The sequence below is a fragment of the Petromyzon marinus genome, chromosome 5 (assembly GCF_048934315.1).
Source record: "Petromyzon marinus isolate PM22_M1 ecotype Great Lakes invasive population chromosome 5, UKy_Petmar_22M1.pri1.0, whole genome shotgun sequence".
NCBI classification, from domain to species: Eukaryota; Metazoa; Chordata; class Hyperoartia; order Petromyzontiformes; family Petromyzontidae; genus Petromyzon; species Petromyzon marinus.
The window spans coordinates 9,646,575-9,671,045 of NC_133671.1; the positions used below are offsets into that span (position 1 = coordinate 9,646,575).

The window sequence follows — 24,471 nt, forward strand, 5'->3', positions numbered from 1 at the left end:
GCTTTCCAATCTAAATTGAAAATTGGCGATGTAGAGTGCGAAAGAAGGCTTCATTATTGGAGAGTTAGAGATCAAGAGAAAGAGTGTCGGCTTGCCGATCACGCATCAAACCCCTGCATCTTCACACGGGGGCACCATTCGAATGCCACTCGTGTTCCATGTGAATACAGGACCGATGTCGAAGGTCGTCGGGGTAGCACAAGTTAAATCGCCGGCCACGTGCAGGCGATGTGCAACTCCTCTGTGCCTGCTTTTTTCAGCGAGCACATGGGGTTATGAATAAAGGAGATGGCTGATGCAGTGCATTCTCTCCCGACAACTCATCCTGAATGGAAGGTCACCGACTTGAGACGCACTCGGGAAAAGACGCACGGGTAATGGAGCCCCTTTTTCATTCGGGGGGAAGATGAAAAAAAAACCTCACAAAAAACAAAAAGATAATGGTCAACGGTTTTTATGTTTACCGGCATGGAGGCCTCCCTCATCACTGTTCAAATTCCCCTTCCTCTTTGTAGCCCGGTTCCTGCGCCCCCCCCTGTCCTTGTGCAGTTACACCGCATGCACACTCCACAGCTACACCACGCGTCACCACCTAATTAGCGTGTATCGCCAGCGCGTTTTCCAATGTATCGTGGTGCAATTTGTCCACAGTGTGGGTCTTCTCCTTCTCCTTCTTCAGTTGGGTGCTTCACTCGTGTCCTAGTAATGCGCGCTCTGCAGTGATGTACCTACGGTACAAGATGATCACGTTTAGGAGCGGCTGTTGTTGTACCTGCCATATTCACTGTTGCTCTTTACCGATGTGCGTGCTGACGTGTTTTTCATGCCGCCTTGGGCTTACGAGTCCGGTGGGCGTATTTCTTTATTAAATGTTGCGCGTATCAAATGGGTACTTTTACCAAGGGTTGCGCTTATAATACCCAAACAAGGCTCTTGGCATCATTTCTAACGGGACACTCCAGGATGCACTTTATCGCAGCTGCACGCCAATGCATCTGTACTTTATCGGCACTCGACTTGCAAGACAGGAAACTTTACTCTCCAATCCACTCCCCTTGACTCGTGCAGCTTCATAGTCGCGTGTTCGGCCTTTTTAATCATTGTTATTTATTAACAATAGCCTCACGACATTAACTGACAAATAATTTTTTATTCTCCCACGCCCAACCCCACCAATGTTCCGAAACAGCCGAAGCGTTTTGCAATTAATTTTACATGAACAGATTTTTGTTGTTGTTTTGTTTGTTGTTGACGTCGTGAAAATGTTTGGAGTTAAAAGGGTCCTTCATTTGAAGCAATTGGCTGGACCCCGGGGTCCCATCGCTGCCCCGGGGTGGGAAAAACCGAGTAGCGACACGAGTCTTGTTGCCTTACCGACAACAACAAAGCTAAGTGGTCAATCGATCGGCCTCGTCGAGAGCTACTAGGGGGCACTAAGTTTCGTGAAAAGTTGAAAAATTACACAAAACACGTTAAATTCACTGCCTGCGGGGTTTGGTCGGAGGGCTCGCCTTGGCAAAGAAGCTGAGGATCGACGGCTGACCGGTGGGGTGGCGCCCATCGTGTCGATCGCCGCCTGCTGCTGCTGGCGCTTGTAGGCAAGAGTCTGGGCGCTTGTTGGAGCGTTGCTGGCGGGGTCACGAGTGGGCGGACTGAACAACAACAACAATAATAATTATTATTGACCTGATTTTTGCGGGACCCCGGGGTCCGTCCCGCCAGTTGATTCATTTTCGCCCTCCGTGTGGCCGACGACGACGACGAGCGAGTTGCTCGCCCCTCCGGCGCTGCGTGGGGGAGTTGCTTCGTCGTGCTTGACATTGACACGCGGCACGAAGCAAGAGCGCCTCCTTCAGGACAAGTTGTCAGCCAGGCGCGACTATTTCCTCTCGCATGCATTTTTTCTGTGGTATGTGTATAAACTAAAACTGTTAGACTAAGTTGATTTGTATTTTGATTTTAAGCTTTCGTGACTGCAGGGATTCATATTCTTGGTTCTTTCGGTAAAGTCACCACCACGTAGACAGGGAAACAATAAAATAATGAAAATATAAAACAATAAAATTCTCACGACGTTTCGACTGCAACAGAAGCAATCATCATCAGGTGTGAAAACCACAGCAAGAAAATTTGTATTATTACACGCTTTCTATTAACTCACTCTGTTGTTGTCGTTGAATCCTCAAATCTTGTAACTCAATTTTAACCACTTCCCAATGTGGTATCGACTGCAAACTTGGTATACTTGTGTCGTACTGATGACAATACTATATTCTATCATTAAAAATCAAAAAAATATTTTTAAACATTCTTTTTTATATGTTATGTTTCGGCTTGGGTCTAATTGTCCACGATAAACTGACGTTGGCTGTCAATCACCACGGTCCCCTTACGTTGTGGCAAGCTTCTGGGCCACTTCCTGGAGCCGTGGAATTCTTACATTACTCGTACGGTACATTTAATTAAAGCGTGTTTAGAAAAAAGTATTCTAAATATTACTTATTTATTTTGACCAGGTAAGGCCCATTGAGCTGTGTATCTCTTTGTTAGAAGGCAACCTGGGACACAAATGATAGCTCAACCAAGTTGCTCATCCACATTATGGATGATGTTGGTCGCGAAAGCCGACGTGTTGAAACAAGTGGACTTTTTTTTATTGCAGCCAAAAACTCAAGCAAAAGTTTCGGGCTGTGCGTCTTATAATCCGGTAGTTGTGTGTGTTTGAAGCGACCCGGGTTCAACTCCCGCTCGCGGTGTCGACACCAGTAACAGCTATCTGAACAGGTCCTGGGCTTCCCCTAGGTCGCCTCAGCCTCAAATAGAGTGGCTGATGCGGTGTTGTAAACATCGCCACTAGGGAGAGAAAGGCGGCCGGGCGTGGTGCTGGCCACCCACACACCCCCTCGTCGTCCGTGCCGGTCTTCAAAGGTGCTCGCTAACAACAAATTGCTCCTAAAAGTCTGGTGGGGCTTATGCATGATTCGGCTTCGCCGGAAATGTCACCGTTCCATCCGTGACCCGGTCTCCGAGTGACTGTGAAGCTTGGGTTCGAGAGGGAGACGGCTGTGGTGGTCACTTTGTGGACGTGCGTCGTCCCGTTTCGACGCGCACACTCCTGCAGACTAATTGCGCCCACCACAGTTGGCGGTCGACGTTTCGAAGTGGAACTCCGACGACCGTTAAAGGAGTAGCGTCGCCCTCCCTGTGGTCACCCCCCCCCACCCCCAGTGATCCGCGTGTAGTAAGAGAGGTAGACGTTCGTTCGTTTCTCAATCCGCTTGTTCAGTTGAGGGTGTCGCTTCGGCAGCATGTTGTGCAGGTCGGTCCAGACCTCCCTTTCCTGGGGAATTCCCAGGCGTTCCCGGTCCAGCCGAGCGACATAGTCCCACTGCCAGCCTGGTCCTGGGCCTGCCCTGGGATCTTCGCCCAGTGGGAAGTGCTGCCCGGTAGAGTTCCAGGGGGAGTCTACCGTGGGGCATCCTTGCCGGGTGCCCGAACCACCTCAACTGGCTCCAAAATCGATCAAGAGGAGGAGCAGCGGCTCCACTCTTGAGGGCTCTCCCGGATTACCGAGCTCCTCAACCGATCACGGAGAACGAGCCCGACAAATCCTGCGAAGAAATCTCATTTCGGCCCCTTGTTACCGCGATCTCATCCTTTCGGTCATTACCCAAAGCTCGTGACCATAGTAGGTGAGCGTGGGAACGTAGATCGACCTGTGAACCGCGAGCTTTGTTCGAGAACTCAGCTTTCCGCTTCACTACCACGGGAGCGGCACAGCGCCCGGACACTTTACTGATCCGCCGGCTGATCCACCGCTCCCACTTACCATCACTCGCGAAAGTGACCCCGAGGCCACTAAGGGCAGCTGTTCCTCCCTCACCTTGAAGAGCACAATCCACCATGACCTACAATTTGTAGGCGCTGATACTCATGTTAGCCGCTTCACACTCGGAATCAAGCCGTTCAAGTGCACGAGACTACTACACACGGGTCTTCAAATATTCCCTTCATTGCGAAAGACCCGAACTCCCCCACTTCCTCCCCCGTCATATCTCTCTCAACAGGGCCGCATTATGCAATAGGCCACAGTAGGAGCTGTGCCTAGGGCCTACGAAAATGAAAGGGGCCTACGAAAAAATATTTTAATCATGGTTTTTTTGTTTGTTTAAATTATGATAAAAAAAATGTAACCAAGATATATTATTGAATAAATATATTTGCATAGCAAGGATAGGCACATTGTAAATATATAGAAAGGACAGAGTCATGTCAACGTTGTTTTTTTTCACAAGGTGGGAGAAATTAAACCCCGGTGATGAACTTTTCGACATTTTTTTCATTGCAAAGTTCGCAACAACATCTTCATATGGTGTTTTTGTTTTGACACAAGCAAGCGAGTGACAGTGGCGGTAACACTAACATAGGGCAGCAGCATTAGTAACCAACTGTAGAAAGTTATCACTGAAGGCCTTCGAAACAGAAGTGCCTAGGTCCTACAATAATCTTAATCTGGCCTTGTCCCTCAAGTCCCCTTTCTCGAAGGTTCCTTCACCTGCTTTCCCTCCACCTTCCCACTTTCACCGCACGGATCACAAACAAACGCCCCTGTCAATCATTCTCCGTTTCCCCGCTGATTCTGTAAAAAAAAAATGTTTTTTACCTCCAATCCCCGTCAATGTACCTGCTTCAAAATCAATTCTCCCTTTCCAGGCCCGTTAAGTACCAATCAGGGGGCTTTGTTTTAGTTCCCGATTGTCCATCTCCACCCACGTCAGGGTGCGCCGTCGGCAAAGTGACGCAAATCTCTACACGTGAATCGAACAACACAAAAAATCACTCGGAGACGCGGGTGTCAGGACAGCAAGGGCAGTTCATGCGACAATCTCTCGCAAGAGGTCACGCGTTTGGGGCAAAGGTCCTTCGCCGAATCCTTTCGTGATGAATCCCAGCGCTATAGCGGGGTGATATATATGTTTAAATTTCTGTAACACTCTAAACACCGGCGCGCTGTCTTATAATCCGTGTAGAAATACGGTAAATGAGTGCAACTTTGCAGAAGAAGAAAATTCGAGCGAACCACAGATACAACTCCCTCCGCATAAAACCACACGCACTCCCAAATAGATCCATGCTTCATTTTCTTTATTATGAATAATTGTTCATCGAGAACGCAATATATGCTATACGTTTCATTTGTAATTAAGTGCAAACTATGCAAGCACGCGTGCACATGCGCAAATCATAACACAGACCAATAATAACAACCAGAGACGTTCGTGTGTGTGATAGGGAAATATCAGTGCTGTGTGACATCGTTCAGTACAAACACCCACGTGTGTGAACGCATACGTGTGTGTGTGTATCTGTGTCTGAGTCGACCTTGGGGAGGCCCAGGACCGGTTCAAATAATCGTCGCTTGTGTTGGCCGCGAGCGGGATTCGAAATCGGGTCGCTGGGTTTGTAGCGTAGCGCAGCGCGCTGATCGCTACGCCACCGCTCCCGACTCAGCCCCAAATTAATACTCGGGTGCTGTGTAAACATTGTCACTGGGGAGACAAAGGCGGTCGGGCGTTGTGCTGGCCACTCACCCCCTCGTGTTGCCCTTCCGGCCTTCATACTGTAGGTGCTCGTACAACAGCACTTGCCCCAACAGTCTTCTAAAGGCTATACGGGGGATCTTTGTCTTTATGTAGTCTGTATGTATTAACGTGTTGCTACATGGTCAGGGTTGTTGTACTGTCTGCCTATGCTCCCTCCGTGCCTTCACCAACCGGCACTGACCAGCCTGAAGTATGGTCAAATAACCCCCACGAATTAGCATGGGGATGGGCGACCGTCACCTAGCACAAGAAGCTGTACACGTACATACGTGTATGTACTATGCAGTATGAGTGAATGTTACGTGCATGCAGATTCTATAGTTAAATGCATGCCGCCAAGTGCATTGTGTTATGTGAGTGCACCGTGGATGAATTGTAGGCACAAGAACACACGTACGTACAAGACAGTGCTTGCAAATGCATTCGCTTGCCAACCTCGCATCTCAGACGCAATTGAGGCCGTTAAATAGACAGCGACTAAACCCCGATATTCATTTGTTCCGTGACCCACGTCCTCGTCGCAGTGTGATTCCAAGCGTGCTCCTCTAGCGTGCTTCTTTGCGTCCTCGTCAGCTTTTTGTTCCACGTGATTTGTCCATGTTTTCCCGATCTGTATATTTCATGGAACTTAACTAAGGCAAGACATAAACTAAAAATTCAAACATCAATAATAATAATAAAAAGTAAAAAAAAAGCAATCAAGAGCTGATAAGTTAAATTCAGGGTTTACGTGCAAACAGCAGAGTTGGCAAGTTAAACCACAGGTTGTCATTCAATACACAGCAGACAAACCCAGATTAACATGCAGGCAATGGCGAATAAGTTAAGCCCAGACCAACACGCAGTACGCAGTTGATAAGGTAAACCCCCAAGCTAAAACTCTCAAGCTAAAACCCAGCTTAACGTGCAGGAAGTAGATAAGTGAAACCTAGGTCAATATGCGGTCTTAAGCTGATAAATTAAATCCATATTAACATGAGCACTGACAGAGCCAGTGCGGGGGGGGGGGGGGGTGGCACGTGCCCCCCCCCCCAATGATCCGATCGAAATCCCTAATTTCTATCGGATCATTGGGGGTTATTGGTAATAAATCGGCATTTTGCGACCCCCACTGCCACTGTGTAGCATATTATTACGTGCCAGGGACTCTATGAGATGATATGACAATAGTCCGAGTCCATAATTGGCAATAAGTAACGACAAAGCAGTTATAAGTGACTCACAGAATTGTGCGCAGTCGCGTATACAGGACACGACTTCCCTGAAGGCATCAACACCTTCAGTGAGCGCGATGCCGATCACACAACGCGGTTCGAATTCGATCCTCGATCGATGGCTGCGCCATCGCCGCACACGCGTCGAGTAACAAGCAAGGGACAAGTCCTCACTAACAACTCCTCTTTCATTCCTGGAGGGGTTGCCTCCCCTACCTGAAAATCCTGGCTCCGCCATTGAACATGAGAAATTAAACCAGGTTAAGACACATGCAATGGCTGATAAGTTACATCCTGGTTAACATGCATTTTTTGGCTGATAAAATAAAACCAAATTAAAAAGAATACCAAACTGACAAGTTAAACCCAGCTCGACGTGCAGAAAGTGCCTGATAATTATATTATTTAGGTCTTTCAGTAAAGTCACGTAGATAGGTTCAAAGACGTCGCCCTCCGATCCCACATTGACATGCTAATTTATTACATTGACATGCTAATTTATCACATTGACATGCTAATTTATCACATTGACATCACTAGCCCCGCCCACTTCGTTCATGACCCTTGGGCTACGCTCATTTTAAACCTTTAAAACATTCTGCCTCAGCAGCTGTCCCCCTCTTTTTTTTCTTCCTGATGACGATCGCTTTTGTAGCGATCGAAACGTCGTAGTTTATTTTGTTATATTTTTTTACCTATCTACGTGACCTTACCGAAAGACCCAAAGAATATGAATTCCTGCAGTCACAAAAGCTTTAAGTCAATATTTAGCTGATAATTATTTAGTCCAGATGAGCGTCATTTAAATCCAAATGAACGTGAGAAATTAAACCAATGTTAAGAAACGTGCGATGGCCGAAAGGTTACATCCCAGTTAACATGCAGGCAATGGCTGATAAAAAAATAACCCGTACTAGCATAATTTGAGTCCAGGACAATATGATTCAATGTACCCGGGTCAAGATACATGCGATGGCTGATAAGTTACATCCCAGGTTGACATGCGTTTTGCTGCCGACAAGTTAAGAAGATTCGCAATGATTAAATACAGAATAACATGAATTAAACTCGGGTTAAGACACATGCGATGGCCGATAAGTTTGACCCAAGGTCGGCACGCAGGCAACGGCTGAATGAAACCCAGGCGAACACGGCAACTTTTTCTTGGTTCTTTCGGTAAAGTCACGTAGAATGGAAATACAATGCTAAAAATAAAACACAATAAAATAAAATTCACAACACAAGTAGAGCAAGGCTACTTGTGTTGTGGCCGAAACGTCGTGAGAATTTTATTTTATGTTTTATTTTTATTATTTTATTGTTTCCCTTCTACGTGGTGGTGGTGGTGACTTTACCGAAAGAACCAAGAAGATGAATCCCTGCAGTCACGAAAGCTTTAAATCGAAATTTAACGGCAACTTCACCGATGGATGAGGTCCAAGCCAAGCAGCGCGCGTGAGTAGGCACATCACGGCCAAGTTGTGAACAAAGCCTTTTGCTTGCTCCGCGTAGCCCAACACACGCAGTGGAGAATTTTCAATTGAAAGAGACGCAAAAATGTTATATTCCAATTGCCTGGCATACCGGTGAATGGCGTTCACCTGGTGGATGCCGAACAGGTGCCAGCGAGTGCTTGCGAGTCGTGTGTGAACGTCAGAGCGGTTACGTGCAGATGCTCGCACGCTTTAAACATGCACGTGTTAATGCGTGCGTGTGAATGAAGGAATGAGCAAGTGAATATGTACGTGCGTGTTTCCACCAGTGGTATAGGTGCATTGACGTGTGTGTATGAGCATGTGTAACTGTGTGAGCATATGTAGGTGTGCAAAATATCAGTTTACGTACATGAGGAGCAAAGGACACCCGCTGGAGCCTCTCCTAAACATGTAAATGTGCATACACGTGCGTGATACAGACCATGTGTGTGTGTGTACGTATAGGCCTTCATAGGTGCTCGTTAACAGCACTTACCCCAAAAATATGTTAAGGCTATGCGGGGGATCTTTGTTCTTGTATTGAATGTACGTTATGTAACGGACGTGGACCTTAGAGGGTTCACAGATCCTCTAAGGTCTGGGGCGTCTGAAAATCTAATCCTCGGGAAACAAAACTACCTCTGGCACTATGCACCACCAACCAACACTGCCCATCCATATGTTTAACGGGGTGAGTCGTTAATCCTTCAGGGGACAACCCATATTGCACAAACGCCACACTAATTTGTCCAACGTTATAATTACCTAAGTGTTTTCTCTGTGCCTATCGGACAAATCTGGAAAATGCTCAGAGCTGGGAAAAATTAAGTGCAACATTCATTATACCATGACGGTGTGTGCGCGCAGGTTTAATAACGAATTTGTGAGTTTAGTGGTGGCAACTCTCAGCGTGTAAAACACAGCAGTTACCAGCATCCTCAGCCCACGTGCAACCTCTGGTCCCATTTTTTTGTTAGACTCTCATAGGATCATAGGAAATCAATGTTTTTTTTTGGTCTTAAGTGACACGTGTGTTACAAAGACATGCAGATGGTAACCATTTCATATTTCCCCCCCCCCAAAAAATCGAACCCATATTATTTACAAACATAGCGTGCATTAGTATACCATATTTTCTTTTTACTTTTTACTTATTTTTTTTACAAAAATATGCAAGTATTTTTATTTTAATATTCACATCATATTAGCCCACACAGCTCTTAACCCACAGTATTAGGACGAGCCATGAAACAAATCATGGCAGTTTCTCCCACTTCCCAGTCAATGCCCAACATAACCATCAACCCTTCACTGTGCCAGCACGTGATACAAGACCATCATACACTCTAGAAATGTCAGGACAACCGTTGGCAGCAGCTGTCACCAACGACGGCGGTAGCGTCACCATTTTCCTCGTTCAAACAAAATTAATTGGCCAAATTGGGCAAACATCGCAAGTCGAGCCCTCTCGTGGTCAACTTTAGATCGCAACTTCTAAATCAGATGACAGCATTGGGTTTGTCACACGACAACCCGAGGTTGTGTTGTGCTTTGTTGACCAATCGTTGTCCGTCATTGATTCACTCTGTGACACTGCCCTATTAAGTTGTCATCGTTTCTCATCACAGACGCGTCGCCGGTGGCAATCGCCAGCGACGGGTGGCGGGTGACGACCGTCATGTGTCATGGTCCCAAGCGGTGGTGGGGTGGGGTGGTTCGTGGCTCCAGGTTGAGGAGGGGACAAAGTCCACCTAGGGTTGACCAGTCTCAGGTCGTCACGCACGTAGCTGGATTCAACGAGACACTGGAATGCGCCGACAAAGTGCCGGGTTATCGGAGCAGCATAAGTAGCTGCACATGTAGTAGCTACACGTGTAGTAGCTACACGTGTAGTAGCTGCACATGTAGTAGCTACACGTGTAGTCGCTGCTACACATGTAGTAGCTACACGTGTAGCTACTACATGTGTAGCTACTACACGTGTAGTAGCTACATGTGTAGTAGCTACTACATGTGTAGTAGCTACGGGCCCCGCACTTTCAAGGGCCCCGCGCTAAATGCTTACAAGCTATCAATTCCGGTTCAGTGATTCTGCACTTGCTCTATCACTATAGTACTATACCGCCTTCAACATTTATGAACGACTGGGTGTTTAAGGTTTAGCGATTTGTCGCATTATCCGTCTGTATAGCAAATGAACGAAAAAAATGCAATTATTTTACTATGCAAGCTACAAATTAATGGATTTGATATTAACCCTTATTAACACATTCTACAGGTCCCGCACTGGCTTAATCAGGCCCCTCGCCGGCAGCGGCTCCGTTCGCATCGGCCCACCCTCGGTGAACCTAACTCCGGTGGAGCCCAGGAGTCATGCAACATCGTCCATTCCACGTTGACTCTGTGGCTCCAATCGCCGATTCATTCCACCTGCGCGCATTGTAACCGGGAGATTTGGGAGAAACAGAAGTGTTGACCCCTGAAATTCTGGAACTCAGCGACTGGCACGGTCCGCTGTCACCCAAGACGACTTCCCACCCGGTTGGCGCAGCGTCCCAGACTCAACGTTGCTCCCTCCCATGCCCGCAGTCAATTCACCTCTCACTCCAGTGGTGTCGTTTGAACGGAGCTCGTATTTATTATCTTCTTATTTTCGTTGTCTCCCCCGGTCACATGCAATGTGTCACGTCACGCAGTACACTTAACACGTGTGCGCGAGCTTAAATATGGTTGTTTGTGACGCGTCTACGTGATATCGTCATATTATCGTATAGGTTATGCATAGAGTATAACAATGTGTTTTCCCCTTTATTACAGTGCATTTCGTGTTTTAAAAAGTAGCAGCGATTTTTTTTCTCCCCGTTTCTCTACAAATCGGTGGCGTGAGCGACAACATGTGGGTGATCCGCTCTGCGTACCCTGCCTCAGGGGTCGTCTGAGCCAGCGATCCCTAAAAGTCCCTCCACCACCCCCACCCCCCTCCATGAATCTAACCCTAACCCCACCACCCCGCCGACCAACACGAATTAAACACGGCCTTTTTGCCAGAGAAGAACATTCAGCGGGCTTTCATTCTGTGATAATGGCCCTTTCTGCAGAGCCATCAACAATGAATTCCACGTAAACCATTGGAAAGAAATGTAAGTTCGTTTGTTGAACTGCTTTCGCACCACCGTACGTAGGCAACCGTGCCAATCGGAGATGGAGGGAGAAGGACAACTCACTAAACATAACACGAAAAAAACGTTGCTTCCTCGTGTGATTGTGCCAACCCAGATGATTTTGCCAACCTATTGCATGATATTTATTGTTTCGTTCTCTCTCTCTATCTCATTTGTATGTACCGGACTGGAAAGCGAAATTCGCAAGGCAGATTAAGGGTTATTTATTTTATTTATACGGCCAAGGTTGACTCACTTAGTCAGAATTGTCTTTCGTGCAGAAGTGGGCATATTAAATTCAAATAAACAAAATTGCTCTCGCAGTGTATTGAGAATTAGCAATTTACATTGTGGCATGTCATTTAGATACAAATCACCAATTACTTTGAGGTGGGCAATTTAGATAGCAATTACAAATGTAGTGAAATTGCGTATTAAATGGCATGTAATTCGGATAATGGCCATCCCTGCCTGCTTATTCTGTGAATTCCTGATTCTAGTGGGTTTTTCTGTGCGTGTCTGGAGTGCCCAGAGAAAACCCCACACAAACATCACACACGCAAGCCTTTCACAAGTCAATTCACCGTAATTTAGGATCTAATTATTTATCCAGGAAAGCCATACTTTTTCGTAAAGGTTTTGCTTATAAAATATATTTACATTTTAAATTGTTTGCAGCTAATTAATTATGCCTTTATTATACAAGTGGCGGGAAACCGGAGCACCCGGAGAATACACACGTGTGCGAGGGGGCAACACTCTATCCCCGTACAGACGGAACTAGATGACGATTATTCCACTTGTTTTACTGCCTTCTCCTGGCATGCCATGGCTTGGCACCAATGATGCCCACGTGCACGGAGAAGCACATCAATGGTGCAGTGATGCACCAACCCTCACAGCCTGCACAATACAGGATCACAGGTCACGTGCATAGCCACCACGACCACCCACAGCTGCTTCCTGCCCTCTTATAAGCACCAACTCACAAACTGAAAACATCATTATCATCATTATCACCATCGTGGCTCTCGACTCTTAGTGACCCACCAATGCCACCTCCAAATCGCCGGATTCAGGTGTGCATCAGTGCTTCTACCGCACCTGGCAGATGATCTGGGTTAGCGTAATCCAGGAACATAAATCTACGCTTCTCATGCATTCTAAGCAAGCTCTGTTTTGCTGCCTTAATCTATATTAAGTGCTTTGAAAGCGATTAAATTGGACGAGACGATACATTCTGAGACTAACGTTACACTTTGGCGTCAGCAACAGAATATAGGTACTGGGTGTGCCGCAAAGGCAGCATGCTCTCATCACGCGTAAACGGTTTAGAAACTTAATATCATCATCGTCGTCGTCATAATCTTCGTCGTCGTCGTCATCATCGTCGTCTTTGTCGAAATTTTCAATATGCCAAGTAAAGTATTGCCCTGGAGACGTTTTGGCCCCAACAGAGCTTTTCAACCAATGTGTATCACGGATTTATATTATTCCAGCAAGAGGTAAAACTCGCTTAAACTCAACATTACATTTGGGTTGGTGTGAACAAGGTGCACCTGATGAAGGCCGCTTGTGTTGTGGCCGAAACGTCGTGATTTTTGTTGTTTTATTTTTTACCTACGTGACTTTACCGAATGGAACCAAAGAGTGTGAACAATATTCATGCATTTTTATCTGCTCGGAAAGCATAATCGAATCCCAACACCACTGCCCAGGCGAGCCCTTCGTGGAATGTTTAGCTAATTCCCTTTGTGTGACCGTTCGTTGCTTTTGTGAGAGGAAACTGAATTGCCGGGAGAAAACCCGGGACGTACGAGGGAGAAAAAAAAACACTCAAACTATATTCACAAAAGTCAGCCAAACGACTTGCTGCTGGTACTGCCTCATGCAGGCATCTGCATATGGGTGTTCCATGCAAGCGATGTTAGCATGATCTTCAAGCCCTAAGCCTGACCGTTATACGATGGTAATACAACCGGAACACAGTAAATGGACGTGGAGCTGTGCTCTGTGGTGGCAAGAAGACAACCATTGTTGTTCTGTACTTCTATGCTCAAGCATCTATGCTCCCTGCCTACATCCTCCTGCACTGCCCAGTGCGATGTAGTATGGTCACGTCACTCCCACGAGATGTACGGCCTTCATCCAGCGGTGGATTTTGTTGGTTGACAAAAACAAATTAACAGGATGTGTGTTACGAAACTGTCTTGGTGGAAACCCCACATGGCAGGGTATACAGAGAGAGAGAGAGAGTGTGTGTGTCCATGACTCGATCAATTACTCAAACGAACACTGCTGAACATATGCATACTCGTCACGTGATGGTGATCGTAAATGCCGTATTATGGGGCCTGTTTTGCCAGTATCAAAGTATGACAAATAATAATAGGTTTTACCCTTTCTGGCAATAAAACAGGTGTAAAGATGTTCGAAAACCAAACAGAAAATTTAACAGTTAGGCTTTCGCGACCAATGTCATCCATAATAGGTTTTCTGTTTTGTTGGATTAATCTGCATTAACCACACGTACTTGTGGTGAACATGCCAACAAACATGCTCTGAAAATACATGCATTGTCCTTAAATCTGGTTGGCCTACACCAGAGATAGCCTTCTTTATGGCCTAACCTCACCAAGGACAATGCATATATCATCAGCACATTTTTGTTGGCATGTTCACCAAAAGTACGTGTGATTAATTCAGACGTGATTCCTTGCAAAAGGTTTATATTTGGTACTCTCTGTTTTTTTCGGTAAAGTCGCGTAGGTAGAGTATGGATTCCTGCAGTCACGAAAGCTTCAAATCAAGTATATACTTGGTGTGTGAACATCTCAACACCTGTTTTTATTGCCAGAAAGGGTAAACCCCATTCACATTCTTCATTAATGCCGTACCTCTCTTGCTGGTGGAAATCAGTACCTCTGTGAATCTTGGCCAAACGTTGACCATGGTTAAGTGCTGTAGAATTCATCAACGTTGCCCACATTTACGGCAAAGAACTCTAAATCAAGGGAAAAGGCAAAGTAACTACATACACGGATGGGTCTTCTGGTTAACATTTCAGTTGAGATGTTTGGCCCATGTGGTGGTTTCCTGCTCAATTTAGCAAGGGTTAGTGCTCCATTCGTAGTCCTGAGCCAGTGGCGGTGGAAATTCCACATTCCTGTGATGGGGGGGCGAAATGTATCCACAGGTCAACCACCGTTGATTCCCCACAAATTGGTATTCATTTTGTAAACACCCCAGAGGGATGATTACTCTATCAATCCCTGACGAGGATTTGAACCCACAACCTTTTAGATGGCAAGCCACGCACTCTACCACTGCACCACCCAACGGGATCTGGGAACCATGCAATGGGCATCTACTGGGCAAATTATTTTAAATGATCAAGTCTTAGGGCATTCACTACCCTTCCGCTTTACAGGAGGCAGGGACGTGCACATGCACAAACTAAAGGCAAGGGAAACTTACGTAAGATAATATTATCCCGGTGTAATTTCGTGAGCAAGTGTTGCTCGTCAATTGTGCTAAACATTTTTGGGATTTTATATTGTTAAAATTCTCAACCAAGTGTCTGGTCACTGCTGTGGCCCAAGAACTGCGTGGAATTCAGAGTTTCACCATTATTTACATTCGTACGCGAAAGCAGGAATGTTACTTTTCAGCAGCCTTGGCACCCGACTTTAATGGTTGACTTGTGCTTTTTTGTAAAAAAAAATCTAAACAAATTTTTCACGCAAAACTTTATCAATGTGCGCATGTTTATTTACTTGCTCAAGTAACACCTTTGCAGGTACATTTTTTTAAAGTGTGGTTAGTCGTATGATGTTCCGGCATTAGATATGTAATGCCTCTAAAGGGATTCCCAGAGTTAATGATCGGCGCAGACCAAATAACGGATAATTTAATGTTGGGACCTGTGCAGTCAGCAAAGAGGAAGGCTATTTCTGATAATTGAGTCTACCCAATTGGCCAATCAACTGATGACACTGTGATTGCTATTATGAACCGGTTCACAATATATATTCTACATACTGTAGTATACGTGAATGTTTCTGTGTACCCTGTGTATACGAGTCCTTGTGCGTGTCCTACATACAAACAAAGAGTGGACGTCTAGTGGTTCAAACACTGCACACGACTCCAGCTACCCAGGCCTGGCTATTGGCAATCGGTTACTGGACATTGCCTGGGCATCACCTAGATCAACTCAGCTATAAATGAGGACCTGGGCAGAAACAGTGGGTAGATGTGCATGATTCTGGCCACAGCTATCCTTTGTGCACTGTGACTGTATTTTTTTATAGGTGCTCACAAACGGAACTTTGCTCTGACAGTCAATAAGACCTTGAAAAATGTACTGCGCATGGTTGCCAAAATGTAAATTTAGTGTGTAAATTAATGAGAAATGTTTTTGACGAGTCGGTGAATGTATACGAATGTGAGTGTTAATGTAAGTATCGAAATAATGCATGGTAATTAAGAAATTTGACCTTCCACGTAATACGTGGGTTTCAACTTGGCAGCCACGTCGGGCTGCTCGTTTCACCGAGAATCATCAGCAAGCTGTCGAATCACAAACCAATGGCACTCAGCTGCAAGACATTCAAGGGCATAGGGGCTGTACTTGTTTTTACGTTTCTTGGCCCCATAATTTGTGTTGTGCAGGATTGCGGCTCAATTGTGTGACCAGTAGTGAATTACATTAATACAGTGCACAGTGCTGCAGAGGGTTGTACAGGAAAGAAAACAAATCGATTGTCGTGTTTAGACTTCTGTGCTCCCACACACCGTGCTCACCATCGTGACCAACCCGCAGTGACCACCGTGTTGACCTGCACAGTGAGGAGGGGCCATGATCCAGGAGCGGGTTCACAGAGGGCTGTCCATGCAGTGTGTGTGTATAGGACAGCGTTGTCATGTGCGAGCTCTATGTTTGGATATTGTAATTTTGGAACCAATGTGCATGCTCCCTTGTATGACCTTTATGGTTGACCTTTTTTAAAGGCGGTGGGGGGGAGGGGGATAAGGGTGGGGGGAGGGGTCAGTAATCCAGGCGAGGTGGAAGAGCAGCGAGGGAAAATACGTGTCCTTTTGTGTCTACACGGTCATCATCATCGTCACATCGTTGTCAGTGTGCCATCTGTCGGGCCAGAGGTGGCAGAGCCATAAACTCATGACAAGCCCCACTACCCTTTTTGTCAGGAGCACCACGTGCGTGCTTCGATCCTGACTAAACGTTGAAACACGTAGTCCGTGACAAACGTAAAGGGCAACATTCACACTACCGCAGGCAGCGGTCGCCCTCCGTTGAGGGAGCGCCATTTAACCACTGTCCTCCCATGCTGCGAAAGAAGTGAGGTTACCCAGACACTGCCCCGCTGCAGTCAATGCATGGAGTTAATCTAACGAAGTGAAAACATATCAACAGACACCCACGAACCATGAGCAAAACAACCAACCGAAACATTACAATCGCGATTTGTAGATATTCTGAGTGCGTGTATGATGTTACGTGATGGCATTTCGCCAGGGCTTTGAAAGTTGCAGTCCCTACGATCAAACTCTTTCGTGGTTAACATCTTAATCCTCAAATTAAGTTGTTTATGGTCACATGTACTGCACGGAAATGATTGTAAAGCCAAACTATGGTGGAGTATGAGGACCGGGGTGGTAAAAGCTCCTCTGTAAACTGCAATAAAGTGTAACCGATGATACTCATACATCGGCAAGTGTAAATTCAATTGCGAATAATGGCGATGGAGACTTTAAAAATAAAAAAAATGAAGCACTGTTGAGATTCTACCAAAGAAGCAGGATCTAGCATGTGAAAACCATGAAAGTTTGCTGGTAATGGGATGAGAATAAAAACGTTCAAGTTTTTAAACATCATGGAATAGCTTTTGTAGTCGAGTTATTAAGAGCGCAAATGAGGCCTTGACTTATCTTTCAAAATCTCAAGTAAAAAAGCACTGATTACTGCGGACTGGAGCACTTGCACACAATGGAGTGTTTACAAACGTTCCCAAGGAGCGTCTGTTCGTATACACAGCTCCCTCCGTTGGGATCATGTGATCGCAGATGAAGCGTCTTCCACAAGCTTGTGCACAATAACGGCCGCGGCCTGTTTTCAACGTCACGGTTAAAGCGATTGTGGAAAGGCGGCCATCTTGTTGCAGACAGCGTAAATGTGGCATCGAAATGAATAAGGGACCAACGGCGATGTTAAGAGTCCTGTCGAACACAATGACACACGACTGACAAGTTGCAGCATCAAATTAACTCAAAACCAGCAACCTTACATTCGCGCTAACAACATGGTCGTTCACACGTCGGTGGGCTGGCACTTATGTTCATAGCTGTTGGCCACGTACGTGTGGGTGTGCGTGTTGTCGCCTTTGCTCACGGAGTGGCAGCTCACGGAGCCCGGCGTGTGCACCGGTGTGCTTGGCGCGCTCTTCTTCAGCGACTCATTCGAGGGGTAATTAACTGCGGAGTTTTTCGGCGACTGCGCTACGTTGGAGTGCGAGTCGTCGACGTCGGTCTCGCGGTGGTAGAAGTAGTTGAAGTTGGACACGATGACGGGCACGGGCAGCGCGATGGTGAGCACGCCCGCGATGGCGCACAGCGACCCCACCACCTTGCCGCCCACCGTCACGGGCACCGTGTCGCCGTAGCCAACCGTCGTCATGGTGACCACGGCCCACCAGAACGCGTGCGGGATGCTCGTGAAGTACGTCGTGGGCTCGTCCACCTCGGCGAAGTAGGCGGCGCTCGAGAAGAGGATGACGCCGATGAAGAGGAAGAAGATGAGCAGCCCCAGCTCGCGCATGCTCGCCTTGAGCGTCTGGCCCAGGATCTGGAGGCCCTTGGAGTGGCGCGACAGCTTGAAGATCCGGAAGACGCGCACCAGGCGGATGACGCGAAGGATGGCGAGCGACATGGTCTGCTGACCGTTGCCCTGCTGCTCGGCCAGCTCCATTCCGAGCGTGATGAAGTACGGCATGATGGCCACCACGTCGATGCTGTTCATGATGTTGCGGAAGAATGCGGGTTTGCTCGGGCTGGCCAAAAACCGTGCTAAGAGCTCAAAGGAAAACCACACGATGCATACCGTCTCTACGAGGAAAAATGGGTCAGCTGCGAAGCTGGCCTTTGGTACACTTTCCATAGTGCTGTTGGTCTCTAACTCATCGTCACCGTCCTGCCGAAACTGTGGCAACGTTTCCAGACAGAAGATGATAATCGAGACCAAGATCACGACAACGGAGACGATCGCAACTACGCGGGCCGCACTCGAGCTCTCGGGGTACTCGAAGAGCAGCCAGACCTGGCGCTTGAGCTCCGACTCGGGCAGCGGCCTCTCCTCCTCGCGGATGTAGCCCTCATCCTCGCGGAAGCGCTGGATCGTCTCCTCGCCCAGCTCGAAGAAGCGGATCTCCTCGGAGAACAGGTCGAAGGGGATGTTGGCGGGCCTGCGCAGCCGCCCGCCCGACTGGTAGTAGTAGAGGATGGCGTCGAAGCTGGGCCGGTTGCGGTCGAAGAAGTACTCGTTGCGCAGGGGGTCGAAGTGCTGGGCGCGTCGCGCGGGGTCGCCCAGCAGCGTGTCGGGGAACTGGGCGAGCGTCCGCGCGCACGTCTCGAACTTCATGCCGGCCACGTTGATGACCACGCGCTCGTTGCCGTCTCCGAGCTGAGCGCGCTGCGCGTAGTTGCCGTGCGACTGGCTGTAGATGGCCGTCGTGCTGCCGTGCACGGCCGTCCCGTCGTTGCCGCCAGCGACCGTCATAGCAGGAAGGGGGGCGGGGGGGCGGGTCGGAGCCCAAGTCTGGAGGGTTGGTTGAGCAGGGAGGGGAGGGACGGAGGGGAAGGGGAGGGGTCGGATTTGGAAGCAGTCGGTACACGTACATTGTGTCGGCGAATCTTTGACAAGGACGGCACGGCGGCGACGTCAGCAGCAATAACGGCAAGGGCAATGACTGCAGCAATGTCAACAGCAGCACATGCACCAACATCAGCCAATGGAAACAACAGCAGCAGTGGCAACACTGCGCACCTCCGATTAGCATGGTTGCAAGTTCAACATACATGCATACATACAACACAAAACAAAGCAAAAGCAAGGACCACCACCACCGCCATGTCGGAACACAAAATCATATGTTGCATTATAACAAACATCAGCGGTGATTCACATGGCCATGACAAAATAGGGAGCAGTGGAGTACATGCTCCCCCAAAGTTGAGATGCAATGCAACCTCAAATAATAGCTTTCAAGGGCTTCCTTTATGTGAAATTATATTATATCGCATGGTGCACAATTGGTAAGTTTCAGACAATTTCAGAAACAAAATTCAGAGATTGTATTTGTACATTCCTGGTAAACATTAAGCATTGGTCAACGTTTGCATGTTTTTTATGGGTTATTGCAAACTTTACGATAATTTGGAAAAAATGTAATTGTTTCGCATATGTTTACACCTCAAATGAAAGCTCCATTGCCATTGCTATGGACACATGCGGATTTTCAGCCCCTGAATTAGGACTTGGAGAGACTTTATTTGGCACATTCATTGAGCATATCAATGTTTCATTGAGCATGTAAGCATTTACAACGTTGGTTACCATGGTAACTAGGCTGTCCAAATCATCTACATCACGAATAAAAATGCCACAAGCATCATTTTCTGATTGCCGATTTTTTTTGTTTAAATTTTACCAGGTAAAATGTTCTGATTGCCGATTTTTTTTGTTTAAATTTTACCAGGTAAAATTTTGCCAGGTTAAATTTACCAGGTAAGGCACGCTGAGCTATATGGCTATTTTTCAGGAAGCGGTCTGGCCACAAATAATTGCTCAACGAAGTGTCTCTTCACGTGGAAATTTAGAGCAGCCAAATACCATAAACGCATATTTTTAAATGTGGAGTGGTAAAAACCAGAGTACCCGGAGAGAAATCCACGCAACCACGGGGAGAGGGAATACGCAAACTCCAAATATACAGGCGTCTGGGTCGGGAACAAAACCACGACCTCCTGCACACCAGGCGAGGGATTTAACATCTTGTTAAAACCCACATCTTTGAAAATTCGATGTGTTGAGTCTTTCATAAAAAGTGGGAAACCCAGTAAACCTTTGGCCCCACGTTCGCACCAACGTTCAATGTCTACTGGGAAAGGTCATCTTCAACAATTCGAGGCTTTTTTTGAGACTGGGGCCCCCAGCGGCCATTTCCCTTCTCCCCGCTCAACAATTTCAAAATGGACGCCACCCACCTGGTGATGTCGCCACAGCAACAACTGCAACATCAAAACACAGCGGGCAGCAAATAAGAGGCGAGTTAGTTAACACAACAACAACGACGTGCATTCGTGCATTTTGTGAAGTACAATTCCCTAGGACAAAATTATTTGATACAGGGTGATCCACTTATAGACACCCCACTCAAATAATAGGGAGACCTCGCATTGAAATATTTTTACTCAAAGTCTCTACAGAAGTACAGTCTTAAATCTTTCAACACTCTCCTGAGTCTCTGTCTCTCGGGTCTCACTCGCAGTGTGCTGAGAGGAAGGGCCATTACCCCAAAACGTCACCCATTATAGATGTTTTTCCCCTTTTTAAGGCCACAGTGTTCTTAAACTATACCATTTTTTTATTTTACCAGGTAAGGCCCACTGAGCTATACAGCTCTTTTTCAGAAGTGACCTGGCCACAAATTATAGCTCAACAAAGTGGCTTATCATGTGGAGATGTATTGCAGCCAAATACTCGAAACGCTCGTTTAGAAATGTGAAGGAAAAAGCTGGAGGGCCTGGAGAGAAATCCACGCGACCACAAGGGAGAACACGCAGACTCCAAATGTACACGCGTCAGGGTCGGGATTGAACCCACGACCTCCTGTATACCAAGCGAGGTAGTTAACATCTCGCTACCATGGTGCCCTCAACACATCCGTTGTTGATTAATGTGTTTGTCTTTATCTGTGCTTATGTACCACTGCCAATGCAGCTTCACCAAAATAATAAGCTTTCTCCTGATAACGGTCACGTAACATAGCCCGTGTGATGTTCTTTCAGTATGGAACGATGTGGTAATCTGAAGTCATTGAGTCATATCAGTGGGGTATCCATAAGTGGATAAACGTGTGTGTGTATAAACATATAAATATGCGTGTCCTGTAGAGTATGAAGGGCAGCCAAAACGTACAAATATATTTTGAAATGCTGAACTTGGACCCATTGTTATTCATTACAGTATGAATACATTATAGGTGTTAGACTTGGGCACCTAACAAGATGTAAAATAAGCAAATAACTCACGTTTTGTCAACTCGCAGTTTGAGTTCAGTAGCTGTCTCCTTGGCGTTGCATTTGAGCCACCAGCACCTAGAGACATGCACGGCAGCATTAAAAATAAAAAAATGCCCCCTGCTAACACAAGGTCTGTAGTCGTGAATACTAAATTATCACTAATCAAGACGTTTATGGAGCTCCATATGCGAGGCATTTGAGTTCGTAACTGAATATATTTACCCAAAGTCTCAAACTTGTTTTCAACGTCAGTCCTGCATTTGAATGTTTGTACAGCCCTTTGTAAATCCACCGCTGGGTGGATAAAGGCCTCGGTCAAGCTGCGTCGGTCACGAGGTGGTTGTTTAACCATACTTCACCACGTTGGTAAGCACGGGTTTGGTGAAGGAAAACCCGTGGCTGGGAGTTGAAAGTAAACTGCCCTAACCACTGCACCACCGCTCCCATCTGGCATGTGTGACCAATTCCTAAATGAGCATTTTGCATGTGGGAGGACACCAAAGTGCCGAGAGAAAGTCCCCCAGAAATTATGGGGATAACACTCAATATTGGCGCAGGCAGATCAGATACGCATTTTATGTACCGCCATCTCCTACCCACTTCACGCCTCCACAGGCTGTCAGTCTGCTCACGATGACCTTTGTCTGATCTACCAAACCCACCTCGAGAAGGCATGCCTGTGCCAGAACACCCGTTCAATTGTAACACAGCACAGTGAGCGGTGCACCGATGTGTGGGATGAACTTAGTGAAAGCACGTGGGAATTAATTATTTCCTTCGAAAAAAAAAACAATGGCCAGGGTCACACGGCGGCACCACCACGTGGTGTATTCCGCAAATATGCCCGACTGTGAGGGCGGGCACAAGCCAGCGTGAATAGGTTAAACGTTGAGTTTTATAAGGGCACCACGGGGTGACCAGCCCCTCCCCACCCAGCCCCACCCCTCCTACCCCCACCCAGCCCCACCCTCCCCACCCAGCCCCTCCCCTCTCCACCCAGCCCCACCCCTCCCATTTCTGGATGCACGATGTACGGACGGACACAATAATCCCCTGTGGGCTGGTGTAACCAGGGAGGTTCCTACCAGTACAAGGATCTGTTTCGCCGTGGAAACATAAAACAACAAGTCAAGTCCAGCAGCCCGGGCTTCCTGGACCAAACCGGTTGTGATTTTCTGAGTTTTATCAGCACCGTTGACGAAAAATACTGTTTAAGCACTATTCCATCTGAAGGGACAATTCAACACGAAATAAATGTGTGCAACCCAAAGCTAAATGATATACACACACAAATAGGTGAATTAAACACCAAAACATGTCAGCATCCCAGCATCCTCTGCATGCCAATATGCACAACAACCTAGTGATGGCCACCAGCTCAAATAAGCTTACGCAGTGCATTTTCATTCATTTAGGCAGCAGAAGGATAACAAGGCAACTATGAATCGCTTTCATTCCAATTGGGCCTCATCAGCACAACATAGCCATTATCGTCAACTCCTGGCGTATTTCTATTCTGGCTGCTGGAATTGCCTTCCTAGTGACAGCTTACAATTGTTTTTGCTGCTGTCCTCAGCATGTGCTGAATTTGTCACCAGGGAGCGCTCCCTCGGCCATATATGGCAGCCGTAGGCCCCATTGTATCCTCCCAGAAGTACTCCATCAGGCCTTGGCCAAACAAAGATCCCCCGTATAGCCTGAGCAGACTGTTGGGGAAAGTGTTGTTAGCGAGCACCTATGAAGGCCGGCACGGCAAACAAGGGAGCGGATGGCCAACACCACGCACGAACGCCTTTATCTCCCCAGTGGTGACGTTTACACACCACACCAGGTACGCATTTATGGCTGAGTCGACCTAGGCAAAACCCATGACCGGTTTCCGATCTCACTGGTGTTGGCCGTGAGCGGGGAATTCAAACTCGGGTCGCCGGGTTCGTAGCATAGCACGCTAACCCGCTACACTGCTGCTCCCCATGAACATCCCAAAGTAAGATCCTCATGAATAAGTCTTGAGACTCAGCAGTGGCATCATATTTGGTGCTGTGTTTCTATTCGTACGGTATCTCGAGCCCCGTGTCAACCCACTGCCGGATGAAGGCCTCCCACAAACCATATCAGGCTAGGGGGTTATGTCACTTCACTTCGCGCTTGTCAGAGCATGGGTTGGTGCAGGGGATATTGGGTGGCAGCAGAGGTCCAGTTCAGATGTCACTCGCCACCGATGTTGGCCCTGTCCAGGATTAATACTCAGCTCGCTGGGTTCATAGTGCAATGCCGCTACCTGCTTCACTGCCTCTCCACTATCGTGTTCAACAGGGTGGTCCAGATTAACTGCCCCCTAAGATTTTTTCCCTTCTTTGCTTATTCAATTTATGTTTAAATAAAGCTTACTTGAACAATACAATTTTTTTGAGAATTAAATGGGGGGGGGGGGGGGTCACAAGACATCTGGACCACCCTGTACTGTACATGGAGACTGCGACCGATGGACTGATTTCAATTACAAAATTTGTTTTAGAGAGGCCAGAAAGCTTACATTTTCCACAAAAACAATGGAGTATATGAATATAACTTACATCTGAAAACCATAAACTTACCCATTCGGCAAGGTCAACCTAAAGTTCCCTATCATCTGTGAACAAAAGTAATTTGCCTCCTGTAGAGTGAGTTGCTAAAATATGGTCAAACTCGAAACTGA

At 47.0% G+C, this 24,471-nt stretch overlaps 1 protein-coding gene across 2 annotated transcripts in view; it reads right to left on the reverse strand.

The window, feature by feature from the left end:
- Positions 1–5,124: 5,124 nt before the first annotated feature.
- Positions 5,125–24,471, reverse strand: part of LOC116939033 (potassium voltage-gated channel subfamily A member 3-like) — a 28,713-nt gene continuing 9,366 nt past the window's right edge. Inside the window, exons 2-5 of one of the 2 annotated variants that reach the window (XM_076061408.1) lie at positions 21,783–21,848; positions 20,736–20,759; positions 20,407–20,495; positions 5,125–19,287 (exon numbers count right to left, since the gene is read on the reverse strand). In XM_076061408.1, coding sequence (XP_075917523.1) covers positions 17,785–19,248 — 1,464 coding nt within the window. In that variant the 5' untranslated portion in view covers positions 19,249–19,287; positions 20,407–20,495; positions 20,736–20,759; positions 21,783–21,848 and the 3' untranslated portion in view covers positions 5,125–17,784. The remainder of the gene's footprint in view (positions 19,288–20,406; positions 20,496–20,735; positions 20,760–21,782; positions 21,849–24,471) is intronic. The other variant, XM_032946907.2, reaches the window with a different exon arrangement.